Source organism: Fragaria vesca, linkage group LG6 (genome assembly GCF_000184155.1).
Source record: "Fragaria vesca subsp. vesca linkage group LG6, FraVesHawaii_1.0, whole genome shotgun sequence".
In the NCBI taxonomy this organism is placed as follows: domain Eukaryota; kingdom Viridiplantae; phylum Streptophyta; class Magnoliopsida; order Rosales; family Rosaceae; genus Fragaria; species Fragaria vesca.
In genome coordinates this window covers 19,436,836-19,454,134 of record NC_020496.1, presented here as the reverse complement: position 1 = coordinate 19,454,134, position 17,299 = coordinate 19,436,836, and the positions used below count along the sequence as shown (strand labels likewise).

General features: G+C 36.1%; 2 protein-coding genes across 2 annotated transcripts; one reads left to right on the top strand and one right to left on the bottom strand.

Moving 5' to 3' along the window:
* Positions 1-835: 835 nt before the first annotated feature.
* On the top strand, positions 836-2,263 carry LOC101308005 (universal stress protein YxiE-like). Its single transcript, XM_004303370.1, has 3 exons — positions 836-1,280; positions 1,756-1,874; positions 1,959-2,263. The coding sequence occupies exons 1-3, from the start codon at positions 897-899 to the stop codon at positions 2,068-2,070; spliced, it is 615 nt and encodes a 204-aa protein (XP_004303418.1). The 5' UTR covers positions 836-896; the 3' UTR covers positions 2,071-2,263.
* Positions 2,264-2,608: 345 nt separating this feature from the next.
* Positions 2,609-7,737, bottom strand: LOC101299786 (uncharacterized protein At3g58460-like). The gene is made up of 14 exons (XM_004303341.1): positions 7,606-7,737; positions 6,935-7,100; positions 5,839-6,142; positions 5,555-5,587; positions 5,336-5,427; positions 5,168-5,241; positions 4,967-5,061; positions 4,779-4,848; positions 3,808-3,865; positions 3,702-3,723; positions 3,511-3,565; positions 3,368-3,424; positions 3,113-3,184; positions 2,609-3,026 (listed from the first exon to the last, which is right to left on the bottom strand). The coding sequence occupies exons 1-14, from the start codon at positions 7,627-7,629 to the stop codon at positions 3,021-3,023; spliced, it is 1,128 nt and encodes a 375-aa protein (XP_004303389.1). The 5' UTR covers positions 7,630-7,737; the 3' UTR covers positions 2,609-3,020.
* Positions 7,738-17,299: the final 9,562 nt, after the last annotated feature.

Below are 17,299 nucleotides of genomic sequence, written 5' to 3'. Positions count from 1 at the left end.
GCGGCACAAGGGGGAGTGTTCTAGGATATTCTCTATGTGTGCCTTGGCCTTATGCCAATAGGATATGTAGTTAGACTAGATCTATGTATTCATATCCTTACCATATTGGTATTGTGTAATTCCCTATATAAAGGGCTCCTATCAATGAATAAGATGATGATTCTCTTGCTATCTCTTTGTCTCTACCACTTTATACTTCACGATCTTCTTATTTTTATTTCTCGACTTCATGGAAGAAACTGACGTTTGCATGTTTTGCCCACATTCATGTACGTTGTAGTATGAGTCGGAAGTATAAAATTACGTTGGAGTGTGGATAGTCTCCAAGGAATATTCCAATTTATTCCCAGCTTCAATGCAATAGTCTGATCTGTCTGAAAATCTGAAGCAATTAAATCCATTCGCACCGCTAACTATAGCAATTCCATGATCCATAGTGTTTCTTAATTTTCATTATGCTGGATCAATAAGAATTGACGTAGTCAAATATGAACAACAGCATGATAAATTTGTAGGGTTTTATTTTGGATGACATTTATTTCGTTGATCTCAATTGTGGAATTTTTTTTCTATGAGAAGTGGATGATGAGTGTTTATTTTGTCCGGCCAGTCGGCCACATCTTGTAAACCTGGTCGTCTTGTCCAGCAGTCTCCTTACATGATTGCCACCTGCATGATTGCCACGCACACAAACCAGCCGTTGCCAAGTTTCTTCAAAACACCACCACGTAGCTACCATGTCTAAAACCAAAAGCAAGAATCATCATCTCTATCTTCAAAACCCTGAAAACCACGTGAAGGAGCCCTCAGAAAAACAAACCCAGAATCCATTTGTCACAAACTCACCCCATTTATATACCACCAGAAACCAACCTGTTCGACCACACCAATCTCCAATGGAGTACACATACGACGCAGGTAGCGGTACCACAGAGCAGACTGCCCCATTGGTACACGGTGGGGCTGAGGGACTGAGAAGAACGAAGATGAGGGTGATGGTCGCCATCGATGAAAGTGACTCGAGCTTCTATGCTCTCACCTGGGCGCTTGACCATCTCTTTATCAACCCACCGAGCACGGTGGAAGGCGGCGAGGGGGAGGCCGGGTTGGTGACGGTGGTCCACGTCACGCAGCCGTTTCAGCACTTTGTGTACCCTGCTGGACCTGGCGGAGCAACCTATTATGCTTCTGCCTCGGTGGTGGAGTCGGTGAAGAAAGCTCAGGAGGAGAGCTCTGCTGCCATTCTCTCCCGCGCTTTGCAGATTTGCAAGGACAGGATGGTATGTCACTAACTTCTGATGAGTTTTTGTGTTTGGAAATGTAAAGTTTTAGTTCTGAGATTAATTCTAGTAGTTGTTAACATTGATATAATGATATATAGAATCTAATAATCGATTTTTCATTGAGCTAATGTACATCTATAATATTGGTGATGAAATTTGTGTAATGGGGGCGCCATAGCTCAAATAGGGAATGAGGTTGGAGAAATGAGTCAGGGATTCAGATGAGAAGCGATCTGCAGTTCAATATCTTTCTAGCTTGGAATTCTGATTATAGAGACCATTAATTATAAACAGTGTATGACACTATGACTAGTGTAGGCCTCCAATTAATCCTACACTTGAGAGTCATCTTAGTGCTATTATTTTCCCGAACCTGTTTGAATTTGTAATTAGATAGGAGTTGTTGGCTACATATGCAGTTTGGTCTATTTGATGAATAACATTGCATATAAATGTGTGAGCAATTGTGCAGATCAAAGCAGAAACTCTGATTATGACTGGAGATCCAAAGGACGTGATTTGTCAAGCCACAGAGCAGATGCATGTAGATCTTCTTGTTGTAGGTAGTCGTGGCCTGGGCATGGTTAAGAGGTGAGAACATACACCTCATTTCGATATTACGTAGTCGAAAATATTCCCATTAACTGGTGATAAATATGTGATCGGGTGCTGCAGGGCATTCCTAGGAAGTGTGAGCGACTATTGCGCACATCATGCAGCATGTCCAGTCGTGATCGTGAAGCCACCAAGGGGAACCGGATCAAAGGGCTCTGCATCTAAGAAGTAGGTCGCCATGTTGGCTTCAGTATCATTTGAAGTGCCAACTCTAGTACCTAAGTAGTCAAAAGTGTGTAAATTAATTGCAGCGTTTCAGCTTGTGGTTATATATATATATATATATATATATATATATATATATATATATATATATATATATATATATGTTCCTTCTAATAAGTTATTAATGCAATTTCAGACTTGAAAGGAATTTGAATGGTTTATACGGAATGCGAATGTACATAATAATGTTGGCATGTTACTGGTCGATTTGGAATGTGAGAGCTATACAGTACAGTTTGCAGTTTGCAGTATGTGTGACTTTCTGATGAGCCTCGATAAAATTTAGAAATTAGAAGTTTAGAACACCCACACCCGTCAGTTAAAGCATTTGGTAAATTTAGGTGCAGTCTTGGCTTAAAGGTCTTCAATAAGATAGGCAATGGTAAATATGTCATCAAAATGTTAATGGCTTCCGTTTACAACATTCCGTTTGATTCATGAAATGTACCAAATAGTTCACCTTGCCAAGTGTTTGAGCACTATATAGACATTGTTCATCACTAGCATCCATATTTCGGGCAGTTTATAGCAGCACAAGCATATACAGTATCAACTACAAAGAACCTTTAATAATGTCTGATCAATTTAAGCTGGAGACGAATATAATTACAGTAATCCAACAACGGTAAGTCTGAAACCAATCTTTTTATTCTTTTTTGGAACATGTTTCATAGACAATTTCTGTACCTTTTCTTTTACCAAATGTTAGTGTAAATTCTCCCATTCAGAAACCCTTCTCCCCCAGCCAGTAACCCTAGCTGCTCTCAAACAATATACAGCATACAACTACAAGGTTTGGAACTTCACATAGAGGTGATACTGGAACTGGGCAAGTCAAACGAGTCAATTGAGGTTCAGGTCTTTGGGAAGTCGAAAGTTAGTCACTTTGCTTGCATTTTAACCCTGCAGATAAGTCCCAGTCCCCATACGTGAAACAGGAAATGTCATTGTGAAAACTCATGGGAAATAAGTACGCTTGAGTGACAGACCTGTTGGCTCAGAATTTCGACTGCCACATTAATATCACCATCTGCAGCTGCAAGTGCAACTTCAACCTGTGTCTGTAACCAACTCCAAGGCATCAACATCCAATAATATAAATTGTGCTTTAAAACATGGATACAGAAACTTTGTAATCTATCCCATAAGTTGCTTTGGATCCTACTCTGCATATATGAATTGAGGCAGTTTTGCAACAATGCATACTATATTCAATAAGGAAAAGCAGAGGATGAATTCTTTACCCTTTCAAAACCCATCGATACAAGCTTTTGTATTTCGTCTTCAGAAGCCACATAGTCCTGCATCCAACCAAGATATTTTTTTAATCCATATGCATGGAAGAATTGGAAATTACTCAATGAGTACCTCAACTGAAAATAAAGACCTGATGGTGAACAGGAATCTCAGCTCCAGCTGCCACCGTATTATTTATCGTTCGCCTGAAAATATCATGAAAAGTGAGGGTAAAAATCACATCTCTAGGTACAACATATATAAAATATTCACCAGATTCTGAACACTTTATCCATGAACGGGAACAGTCTGTTATGTTATAAACATGAGTTCTCCTAGTACCTTGCATCAGATAACCGCGGTCCTGCATCAGATAGATGTTCTGAGTCACTATCTAACAGTCTAGCCTGTAAGTTTGATTCTGAATTAACATCAGAAACAGCCTGACCTGCACCAGACCCCAGTGTCCTACCCCTCCCAGGAAACACGTGACTGTCTTGTGTTGCCTGCATCATCAAATTCAATTACTCAATATATATTTGCAAATACTGAAGGCTGCAACATCAAAGGCTGACAGGGATAAAAGCGGGAAACAAGTCGGACTTAGAAACATAGATCAGTTGACTTGAAACAAAAGGATATATATACGTTTTGACCATTATTTTTGTTAAGTGCTAACATTGTATTTGACATAATCAAAAGGTTTACCTAGTGTAATGAGTGCTCAAACAATGACTTGATCTATTTTTTTTTTGGCAAGAAAGCTATCTATTCCGACACTGCAAATCCAATATCGCTTTTGCCACAGATATATGAGGAATTTTTTTCGGTCAATAGATATAGGGAATTAAGTGCCTTGTTTTTCTGACAACAAACTCAAAATAGTTTATTCTAGATTAGAGATCAATGTTTAAGACATAAAACCCAAGAATAATATCAGCATACGTAATATACTACTAAAGCATATGACATCAAGAACAGAGTCGTATTCCATATAGCCTTAGCCACACTGACGTGTACGTGTACAACCAAAGATATAAGACAGATGCCGTACATCAGGACTTCCACACGCACTTAAACTCCTCACACTATGGGACATAAATAGTGACCAGAGTATAATATGATATATCTGTGAGAGTGGTCCTTGAGGGTTGAAAATCACAATTTACTTTAGTGGTTTAAAAAAATTAAATACAGGGCACACCATTCTTAAGTGACAAAGAAATAGGTCATATTTTCCTCTATCTCACTTTCTATATACATAAAAATGCATAGATCAAGTAATCACACTTAACCATGTTAAGGCTACAAAGAAGGAAATGTTCGTGATCAAGCACCACCAAAGACCATTTGCCTTTTTCTATGGAAAAGAAACAGCATTAAGGTTCAAAAAAGATTGACAGGTGATAAAAGAATTACCTGTGGAGATGCTTCCCTTTGTGGGATCCATGAAGACAAGTTTCTCCACAAATTTCCCGAAAATAATCCACTGGTTAAGAAAGTAGTATATAATAATTATTTCTCGTATAATAAACATAATGTTAGCTTTCTAAGAAACAGAACTTTACGTATCTCACCAACTATATCTAAATTAGAATAGAACTTACCTAGATGCGGTACCTTGGCTTGTATACGTAGGGATAGAGGCAGAGGGATTTCCACCAGTGCACAAAATAAATTTTGGCCGCCTCACACACGTTGACTGGAAAGTGGAAATATAAAAATGAATAAGCGGAATTAGAAGAAAAAAATGTAACACTGTTTCCAAATTGATCAGTCATCTAAAGCAATGTGTATATGATACTTACAAGCAACGAGGAGGCCTCAATTTTGGAATAGAATGATGGTCCCGGAATGAGGAAATTGAACAAGCCGTAACTATCTATATTACAAAGGCAATAAATTGGCAGTCTCACTGACTTCATGCAATGTGGGAAAAAAATGAAAGATGAGATATAAAAGAGCGATGAACTTACAAGCGAAGCCAGACAGAATACCACACAGGTGTCCCAGTAATGAAACATTAGACATTACAAGTTGGAACACTACCAGCAAGATCCATGCATACCTGCAGCAAATATTCAGGTACATTTTTTGAATTTTTGATGATATATATGAGAATGTAAAATGAAAAAAATTAGATATCACACAAGCAAGTATTACTGCGATTAATTAACAAAGGTTAAGGGAATTACCATTTAGCAGGCACATTAAAGAGTCCAAACACACTGCAGTACAAAATGAACATTTAAGGTTTAGCAGAGAATCCAATACATAGGCCAGAAAGAACAGCAGGAAAACTAAAAAATGCAATGTGCAACTGCCTATGACTGTGTTCCTTTCAGGAACTTTGCATGATCACATGAACAGTTCTAAACATTAAATTCTGCTAATATTGGAACAAGATTGAATTCGCGAAGATTATGTATGCAAAAAAAATTACAAATCATGTTAAAATTTAACCATTAGAAAAACCAACCTTCTGTATTGCTGTCCACTCAGACTTGTCTCTATTACAATCATAGAAAACAAGATTCCTGAGAAGCCTATTGCACACTCATGCATCAAATACTCAAAAGGGTGAATGGGATTATAAGCCACTAAAAGTGCTATCAGAAGATGGAGCAGCGCATTGGTTGTAGCCAACAGAATGATTATGTACAACAAGCGAACAGATCCCATAATTCTCTCCAACTCAGAACCCAAAGGAACCAATGCCATCATGTTGAACAACACATGAAGCAGTGAACCATGAAATAGAATGGCGGTGAAAATCCTGTAGACTGAAAGGCCGACAAAAGTTGATGGTGAGGAGCTGAAATGGTGTGACAGTAGAAGGATACTTCTTCTCTTTCTATTCAGATAAATAAATTCTTATAACAGTCATATTGATTATTAACGTTATACTCTATTAATCTTTTGTTTGAGAAAACAGAAAGGTTATCAAAATTAAGCAGCAGAAAGGTTCCCAAAATTAAGCAGCTGCAATGTTTATTAAAGGCTTCAAGTTGGTTAAATCTTAGACGGACTGAATTAGGATTCCCATTGCGCACTCGATGTTTTTGTTAACACAGATCATGATGCAGGGAAAATTTATGATTGAAGAATACTACTAGTTTCTAGGTCAGTGTGCGGAATTCATACAGAGCAGAATCCAACAGAATAACCAGCAGAAATAGTTACATCTTCCAAAACCATACAAAAAATCGTCTTCAGATGTTACATGAATTGTAACAACAGAGAATTATCAATTGTTCATCACTTAAAATACCAATACCATAAATAGTCTCAAACAATGCCATTCATTAGTTTTTTGATAACTACAATTCAAAACAGTACCACAACAAATAACCAAAAACTAACACAAAAAGAATCATGGACCTAAGGAAAAGACAAAATTGAATCACTTAAAAAACGTAGAAAAAAAAAAACATTACTTGCAAGGCTAAAACTATCTAGAAGTGACATATCAAGAGTAACGACTTTGAAATAAAGTGTCATAAACCTGGTTGCAAAATTGTACTTGTTTCTAGTAACCAGGAATTGTCTCACATTTCGCTTTCTGGAAAACCTACCTTGGAACTTTGAGATAACTGCAGATGGCAAAAAGCATACTTCATAAAAGGAGTCGTATCCAGCCAAGAGGCAAACAACGTAAATAGTTGCGCAGACACCCACCACCGCAGAAGTAAGGAACGGAATGCCCTCCCACCATTGCCCCAACCTAGTCTGCAGTCCTGCCTATACGCATTCAATCAGTGTCATAACTTCCTCGAATCCAAAACATAACCTTTATAACTTATTTTGATTTCCTGCCCATTCCAAATCTAATGCAACACACAATTGAACAAGCACAAATTCATCATCATAAGCACACACACACACAAGTGACACAACACATCTTAGAGCCAACTTAGGGTTTTAATTTCTAAGCACTTAATATACAAAGCTAATTTCAGTTTCACAACAACCGAAATGAAAAGAAGCCAGAAATTCCTAATGATCTAGTAAATTACTGAGAAATGCACATCAAACAGCTACGAGTTTTTCTCCAAATCGCGAAGCTCGAACTAACTACCTTTACTGGTAAATTTTCGCTCAATTTTGCTAAAACACACATCAATATGAACCTAGATTCAGAATTTCGGTTTGAGCTGGAACCAAACGAAAACACAGAAAGAATCAAGAAGAAATGGATGCGAAAAAAAAAAAGTGAAGAAGAGAAAATTAGAGATCGGAGAAGAACCTCGGAAACGATGTTAGGCCTCATTGAAGAAGAAGAAGAAGAAAAAGAGTGACTTGGTTTTGAAACTGAAGAAACATATGGTAAGTTGGAGTCACCAAATCGCTATGTACGCGCGTTTCTAACTTCTCTGTGAGGATCTCGAACTCTCCAAAGTCTAGTGACTTGTCCCTACTCGGGTCTGGAATTTCGGGCGGGTCAGCCCACATATGCGTACTTCGTTTTTTTTAAGAAAATGCTAACTTCGTTTTAAAGATAAGAACTTTGAGAACATTAACATGACATGGGTCATGGGTCATCATCATGGGCAGGGCTACGGCCGATCCATGATGATTTTTTAAGGTTTATGATGGGGTTGGGTACGATTTGGTCAAAAACAAAACTTAGGGTTAGACCAGGTAAGATGGAGACTTGAATATGTAAGTACTTATCTATGGTAAATACTTATTTTGCTAAGACCTGGTCGGGGCAGCCTTTTGAATATAGTTAAATAAGTTCGAAATTGGCCGAATATAGCCTTATTTTGTTTAAGAAAAATAAATTCACTGGTAAATCTAGATTTGGAGTTTGCTTGAGCGTTATCAAAGTAATAGAAAACTAGAATGACTCCAGCGCTCTCCCTAAACTCTAGCCTCCCCGGTTATGGGATCCTAGCAATTGTCTTTACATCTCCACTGCAGCTTTTGTCTAGCGGCAACCCAATCGAATCGAATCTGCCTCTTAGTCATATTGGCGCACCTAACGACCAAGGCTTCCTGATTTCTCATCCAAAAGCACATCTGCCTCTAGTCGCCGCTTTGAGAGATGGGATATGTATGCGAGGGTGTCACCACGATGTGCGAGGCTGAAAAGTGAATATATATGCAGGTGCTTTCAAGATTTGGATAATTAAGCCAGATCTAGAGTTATGTTGTACAAATCAAAGATAATAATTCTATGGACTGGTCGGAGATGCGATCTTTGAGCAATGTCGATGCTGGTGCAACTATGAAGCAACTCTCAAAGTTGCAAACTGCGAGAGTAATGGTTTTGATGCCAGCGGTGAACCTCAAATTGGATGGGTTGCTGATGAAACCTGAAACCACGGGAAAGAAAGTCTGGTTTAGGATGGCTATAGTACGGCCACGCTGATCGGCACTAGTCATAGCAGAATTACAAGTAGTGTTGGGATGTTAGTCTGGAGGCCCAAGTTATTTGGCCGGCCCACAACTATTTGGATTTTAGCTCCCAATGAATCTTTGGGGTTCAAAAGAATTGGGACCGTATGGACGTGGTTTCGATTGTGGGCAAATCTGATGAGCTCTACCTTTTTTGGGTTTCATATTTGGGATCCAGGTGGCGATATTTAACAAACTATGTTTTGGTTTGATTCTGAAAGTACTATTGGACATATTTAAAGTAGTACTAAAGAATAATTTGATACCATCACATAACTCCAAGATTACTAGTGATAAAATGTTGAGGGTATGCTCTTCTTTAGCATTCCCACAAGCCTGATTAATAAAATGTAGTGTTGCTTCTGTATTGTTACGTGAGTAGGTAGACTGGAAAGATTAGCAAAATCTAGATGGTTGTATGTTGCTAGAAGTACCGCAATTAAGAGTCTTGGGTCCAGCAACGTGCTTTCTTAGTATCTTTTTGTGTCTAGCTTTTCGTACTCTATTAGGTTTCTATAAGTGAGCCACCAACGTGCTTCTTTAGTATCTTTTTGTGTCTAGTTTTTCATAATCTACTAGGTTTTTATAAGTGAGCTTGTTGTCTAATGTAATTGTACTATATGACTCTTGTGGTTATTGTATGTTGTCATTTTGGCCTTTAGAATCAATGAAATTTTCATTTTGTAAAAATAAAAAAATAAAAAAAATTAGAACTAGTTTTAGTTTTCCACAAAACTTAGCTCAAGGATTATACGTAATACAATACTCTATTTTTTCAGTCATATTTAACATATATATATATATATTATATTTAACTTAATATATCTATAAATATTAATCAAAGTGGTTATATTCGTATATCTCATGAATTATCTCTCTAAGACACCAAAAATCAATTGTTGTTTAACAAAGTAAAAAAAAATTAAATAAACAAAAATTACATAATAAATACAAAAAAAAGAAGATAATTTGTATTGTATATGAAAAATAAGAACATATGTAAAACAATAAAAAGATTAAAAATTTATTAGCGCCTAAAGGGCAGGCTTTTAAGTCCGGGCCAAGTTTAGCCCTAAAAGGCTCAATAAGGTAAAGTCGTAGGGTGAGACGGTTTCATTTGCTTGACCCTTATCCTACCCTAATTGAAAAAGGCAAGGGCCGGCCCGCCCGAAAAGAGAGTCGGGCAGGGCTTCGCCCCAACGGGTTAGGGTGGGTTAGGGTCAAAGAGCCAAATGATGAGGCCTTATGACAAATCAGTCTTTCCATATTTTTTTTAACCTATGAAATTTCAAAATGTACATAGTTTTAAAGTTCAACAAAAAGTTTAGTCTTGACGTCAATGGCACAACTATTGTTATGTAATTATTCTTCTTTCAAAAGGTAATTTTGTGATTTTCTCTTTTTCCCTCACGCACTACGAAGGTTGGCTTTGAAGAACCAGACCACTACTCCACTGCTTTTTGGGTGGTGAGACCCGAGAGGAGGAATCTAAAGTTGTTTATTTACCACATGGAATTAGACTAGGAATGTAACTAATTACTATTTTGATTACTAAAATACCCCTGAAAAAAGGCAGCTACACATTCACTTTCGCATAACTTTTCGTACATGTTAATCTAGTTTTCTTTGTCGTTTTGATTGTCTTAATTGAAAAGTTATGTATAATCAACAAACCAAGAGTGACTATTTCGATTCATTGTATTAATTATAATCATGTGGTTACATATTAATAATTTAATATAGAGGCCTCGTGTGCGCTTGTACATTGCAATCTCGTCTCTTCTACCATGATTTATCAAAACCATTTGGTCCTAGTACTAGCATTTTGAGTTGTATATCAAACGGCAAGATGCAAGGGTTGAACAACAAAATTAAGACATCATACTTATTATTCTTCCACACAAAAAATTAAACAACTTTCACAAATAGTGTTGGAAAGTAAAGAAAAGAAGAGAAGACACAGAGAGAATAGTTAGGAGGAGGTAGAAGTTATTCTCATTCATTCTCGTTAGCCTTCTTATATAGAGGTAGGGTTTACATCAAAGTACATAATCAATAAGTAATTACGTGAACAGCCACATAAATTATAATATTTATAACATTCCCCCTTGGATATCCACAAATGAATGATGAAATTGGAAGCGCTTAATGTTGTCTCGTTAAAAACCTTGCCAGGTAACAAAAACCTAGTGGGAGAAAAATAACCTTGGTTGAAGGAGAAAAAGAGTACAACACGCGCGCATATGTCTTAGGTACCATACTTCTGGATGCAAACCCTGATGAGAATCTTCCCCTGAGCGTTGCAAGCTTCATGCGCCGTAAATAACGGTTTGATTATTCATCACTAAAGTGACACCGTGCGTGGTTTGCATATAGGGGCTCATCATGAAATTTCAAACCTGCAAAGTTAAAACAATACCAACAGAGCTAGACGATTTTTAATACGTCTTACCTCATTTAGTCATATGATCAAAATAATACACTAAGTAATAACTAGACAACATAAGCAAATTGACATTAAAACATTGAAAAATCTCATGGTGTATTTAGCCATACAGTAATATCTTTGTGTAGTGATACGTCTTATATAAGCTCTTCAAAAGCTCTAAGTAATTCATAACTTTGAAAGTTAGAATATGTAGCAACATAATGATCCTAATTCGAATTCGATTTTGTAGTCCAATCATAGTACTCATTGAGGCAATTTTGATCACGTTAACTATAACGGAATGAGAATATATGAGCTAGCCGATAGCTTTAGACTATTTTATTCCATGAATTAGTTTCAAGCTCTCTCAAGTATTCATGGATCGAATTATATTAGAATCGTTCATGTACTTAAATCCTTTAAGGATTTGACAAGTGATACGCTTGTAATGACACTTCACTTTTAAGAATTTGCTTTTAGCAACGTGTCTTTTATAATTCTTATAATATACAATGACAAATACCGTAAGTCTCTCGTCAATAACAACCTTATCTATTATATAACACTGTACTTACAGAAAATTGTCACGTATAAAGAAAGATATTCATAATCCCCAAGTCTCTTGTAGACATTATGCTATAGTGATTTATTTTCACTATGATAAATACCTTTTTGTATTATGTAGGGTTAAAGGTCAAAGTATCTCATCACATTTCAAATATTTAGTTTCATTGGAATTGCCTCTTTCCAATTTGGCCAATAATATGCTTTGTCGACATGCATAATGAAACGTGGAATAACATCGATTAATACAGTTCGTAATGGTCTTTGGTAGCTACCATTTGTAAATTGTCATAGATGATCATCATTCATAGATCCCACACATTCTTATATGCATGCATTTTAATATTTGGTACCTATGCCACTTTTGGGGCAAATATTGTCACTTCTAAGACAAATATTATCTAGCGAATGTGGATCGTTTATTTGTAATATCATGTAGACCATTAGAGGACCTATATAATCTTCCTTTTTCAAGAGCTTAAAACTTTAGACCTGGTGGATACATTCCACTCAAATTCACGCCGTTATTCAAATGACAGTAGACTTATTCTCCCCCTAAAGGCGGGAAGACTGTCATGTTATGACCATCCGCAAATATGCGTTAAAACTCTATCACTTTCTTTCGAGTGAGATGTTCATTGGCTGGTGGGCGAACCTAAACCAAGTATGAGGTCAAAAACATTATATTCATTAGTATAAATCAAGATATCATTCTCTAATGGCATACATACAACCTTTGTATGTGTAGCCATATTAGGAATTCTAACATAGTATCATAACATTCTCTTCAGGAGAACCATGTCACTTGGATATACATGCATCCCACAAATCAAATGGGGTTTAGACTATTTACGTTAATATAGATGGTCTCATAGACTTTAATCCAAGTTGATGTCTATGCTTTTAGCATATACGTTTGTCACGATCTTTTATCAAATTACTAATTGAGACATTTCTCAAAATCAAAATGAGATGGTGAATAAGTATCTAACACCAATACATATCGTTATTCAGAAACAATATTTTTCTCCCCCTCATGACAAGAGGAGTGTCTCATTGAGGTGACAACAAACAACTGTGTAGTACGTAAATACAATTTGATAGAAATTAAGCTTAGCAGCTTTCATACCTTATAGGTGATTCGACACAACATGGTAGAAAAAAAATGGCATAACTTGTCCATTATAGAAACAGTATATTTAATTCAATGAACTTCTGGTTCATGATATCATGATCCACTTCTGGTGGCATCTCATGGTATAATCATATCAATCGATTTTGAACCATATTAGAGGCACATAATGCAAAGAGGGGAAAATATTTGCTCTTATGGAGCTATTAATCATATGTGAAATCGAAGTTTTAGGTTCGAATTTATAATGTTAGAACGATAGGTTCTCAGATTTTGTATGTTAAACTTCGGGTTCAAATAATTCAAGTGCTCGAAACTTCAGGCTTGAGTAACACAAGTGAAACTTCATGCTCACCTTATATTTTATACTCAAAGCTTTGGGTTTGAGTCTTTACCGTTAGAACTTCGGGTTCTATAATTACAGTCTTTTGAACTTCTGGTTCAAAAACATAACATTCAACATTCATATGTTCGAGATATAAGGCTGCTGACCCGTATGAATAACAATAAATTATAAATGAAAGTGCATAACAAAATGAGAAAATTGTAATGAACATAAAATAAACTTCACATTGAAAACTTCTGATTCCATAGATGAAGAAAATACACAGAACTTTTGGTCTGGTTAAATTAATCAAATATGATAATTTTGATTTCCCGATCTCCTCTAGTTACACAAGAGTATAATTAATATTGTATAAGGTGAGGAACTTTCGGTCCTCAAATGATTAGGGATCAGGTTTCGATTATTGTGTAAATAGAGGGAACTTCTGGCCTTTAATAATTGCATAAGCTTTGAGAAACTTCATATTGCAATTCTGAAATTACTTTAAAGAACTTGAGGCCCTCCATTGTTTGATCAACAGACTTCAGGTCTCGATCTAGATTGAAAAGTCTATATTAGCAAGACAATCAATCACGCTAACAAGGCTGATCTGCTGTTAAAGGAAAGGATCACACTAAATCTATAGCATATTATCCGTTAAATAAGGATTGAAGCTTGATTAACGTTTGATAGCCGTGTGGGAATTGATAATCACATACAGAAAATAACAAAATTGATATGATTAGTCACGTTGAATCAATATTTAATTTAATTCACCATAAATAACAAGTAATAAATGGTGTTATTGTAAAATAGTATATTAAACAACAATTACTTTTCAATTTACTATTTAATTTTCATAAAACAGTAAAAAGTAAACTTGTAAACAGTAAACTGTAAGGCCAAATCGTCACATGGTAATTTTGTGAAATTACCTTTGTAAAATATTTGATTTACCAGAAAGGGTAAAACCCCTTTTTTCTGGGTCGGATTCGGGTCGACAGTTTGATCAGGGTCGAGGTAGACTCGCACGTCTTCGACACCGGGAGAAGGCAGGGCTGTGCCGCCGGATTGAAGGGTGCGGGTTTGGGTTCGTAAGGTGTTGTAGCGGGCTGGGTTCACTGCTAGTGGATGGGATTGAAGGAGATTCGGATCATCGGCGTTCGGGGTTGGACAGGGGCGACGCGTAAGGCCGGACGAGAGCCGATTTGGCATGGGTCGGCAATTCATATTGATAACGTGTTGGAAAGTAAAGAAAAGAAGAGAAGGCATAGAGAGATCGATTAGAACGTCTGGGCAACAACCTCCACCCAAAACTTCAGACAAGATCAATCTCGTCAGAAAACTGGAACTCGGCGGACTCGTCGGGGAGATCAGGGACGCCTCTGGTGTCCGCTCGGGTGGAGGCGCGCCGTCGTTGGCGCCGGACGGTAGAGAACGGAGGAACGTCCGCACTTTAAGGGCGTGCGGGCGTCCGTCTCTGATCCGGACTGATTATTAGCATATTAAAATTAATAGAGGGTACTTTAAGTATAAAAGTTGATCCTGATGGTATCATTCCTAAATCCACCTCCCTCGGTATTACAATTCTGGGTTATTAAGAAATCAATTCTTGGTTAAGTGGTGGGACCCACACCCATTCTGATTCCATTATGTGTAAGTAAACACTGAAATAACAATCATTCTATCACTCTTCAATTCTATTCCAGATAAGAAAACGTGTCGTCAGTGAAATTGAACTCTCCACATATTATTTCATTCTGTCTTTCATTCCTTCCTTCTTACATTCTTGACGAAATCTATTCCAAATAAGTAAACGTGCCCTTATATTATTTGATATTATCTACTATTTGAAGTATAATTTGAAAAGAATTTTTGCTAATTGTTTCAGTCCAGTTACATTGCATTTATATACGAAAACGTTAATTGAAATGATGAAACATAGTCAAAATGTAGAGTATGACTACCAAGACGATATTATTATTACAAAGTACAAACGGTATCATGTTCAAAAGTTGAGTCAGACAACAAAGACGGTTTCATGAAAAACTGTAAAATTGTCAAATCTTAGTGTTGAGTCAGACGACAAAAACGGTTTTATAAAAATTCAGAGCGTTCTCACATGTTGAGTGTGATGACAAGAACGGTTTCATGAATCTTACCTACTAGGCATACAAGAAAAAATAATATATATATATATATATATATTTTTTTTTTAACGGTAAATTTTAAAGCTCTTTAAAACCATCGATCTATCTATATAAAAACACTTAACCTATAGATTATATGCATTAGCAACTCCTCAATTGACCTTGCGCTATAGTTTTCATACTTCGAAGACATGGTAGAAACTAAGTCATTTGAAAGACAGAAAGAAGAAGGAGATGGTGTTGATGAAAGAGTCTGATAAATACTCAAACAATTATCGGATCAATAATTTACCAAAGGTATATGTTTTATTCTCTATTATTTTGGTATGAAATCCATACATAGCACTTAATTAGAGGTGAAATTCCATACAAGCAAGTTGGACTAAAGTTTGACGAGTTGAAATTCCTTCATGCAGGTCTCTTTCATCAACAATAACTCGCGAGGGGTCACCTATCATAGCTGAAACCTAGTACAAGCCACCCCAAGAATCAACTCCTAAAACCTCCCTCCGCACAAAAACCTTTGAAAGGTCTGAGCAGTAATTGATTCTAGCAAAAGTGAAGGGTCGTTTCTTACAGTGTTTAGCTCGAGGTTGTAGGAGTGTGTGTCGTTTAGAACATGTGACATCTACGTTAAGCCTATTAATTGCTCCTTGAAAAAGTAATCGAGGGTAAAATGGACAAAAATGCGACAACTTCCTTATTCCTCACTTTTTTCAATCAGTTTTATTAGACTGTTAGAGGCTTGGATGACTAATAAATATACAGCTCGGAAAAAGAAAAAGAAACAATGTTGTGGTGGTACGGTGATTTATCATATATGATGGAAGTTTTTTGGACTTAAATAATTGATACCTGAAGTAGCTTATGATTTGTGGATGAAAATCAAATGATTATCAATTGATTCGGCTTCATTTGTTTGGATGATATTCCTGCATGTTATTTATTTTTATTGATACCCATTTTGTATATAGATCGAATTCTACATAAAAATAAGAAAATGGGTTATGAATGCTAGCAAATTCTTAACAAATGGATTTTCTTTGGATTTGTACATGTTAAATCCTATTATGATTATGTAATTCTCTCTACTCTTCAATTTTACATTGTTGTATATATGGTTTTAGGATTCGTTTCTATGATAACATGTACTCAAGATTGTTTTCTAGTATCTCGTATTAATATTTTGTCATTTGAATTGTTTAATTTTTGAGACTCGTTTGGTTCAACTTTCTTCGTTTGGGATGTTGTGACAATAAAAGAAATGCTTTTCTGATCGAATGAAAGAAAACGGGAGCGAAAGGGGGCGTGGTTCCTTCTACAATTCTAAAGACTTGCATCCCATTTTCTTTCCTTATGTTTATTATTACAATCCATTATTTTATTACTTTTTAACAAATTTTGAGATAAAATTTCTTTTAGGCCTAATTTGGTTCAAGAAAAGTTGTTCATACAATTGGGATACAAAAGGAAATAACGTTTGGGATGCAAAAGAAAAGGAAATACTATCTTGAAATGAGGGAAGATACAATCACCAATGGATGAATCAAAATAAGGATTTAGGCAACTCACATGGAGAAAGTAGTTCATTCCAACCTTCCTTCATTCTTTCCTTACATTTTGTTTTTAAATGATTCTTTTCTTGCATTTAGTACTCATTATAAATTAATTTATTACATTAATTTCAAACTTTTTGAGATAACTTTCTAACGAAAATTCTTCGAAAATTCTATTTCCATTCTTTTTTCTTTGCCATGCAAAAGACGAATGAACGTTTTTCTTTCAACGAACCAAACGAGGCCCAAGGAAAAGATAAAACAACAAAAAGTTTGTGGGAAATGAATTTTTCCTAATCTTTCCCTTCATTTGAATTTCTTTCATTTTCTTGAACCAAACAAAGATTCTTTTATTGCATTTAGTACTTATTATAAATTAATTTAT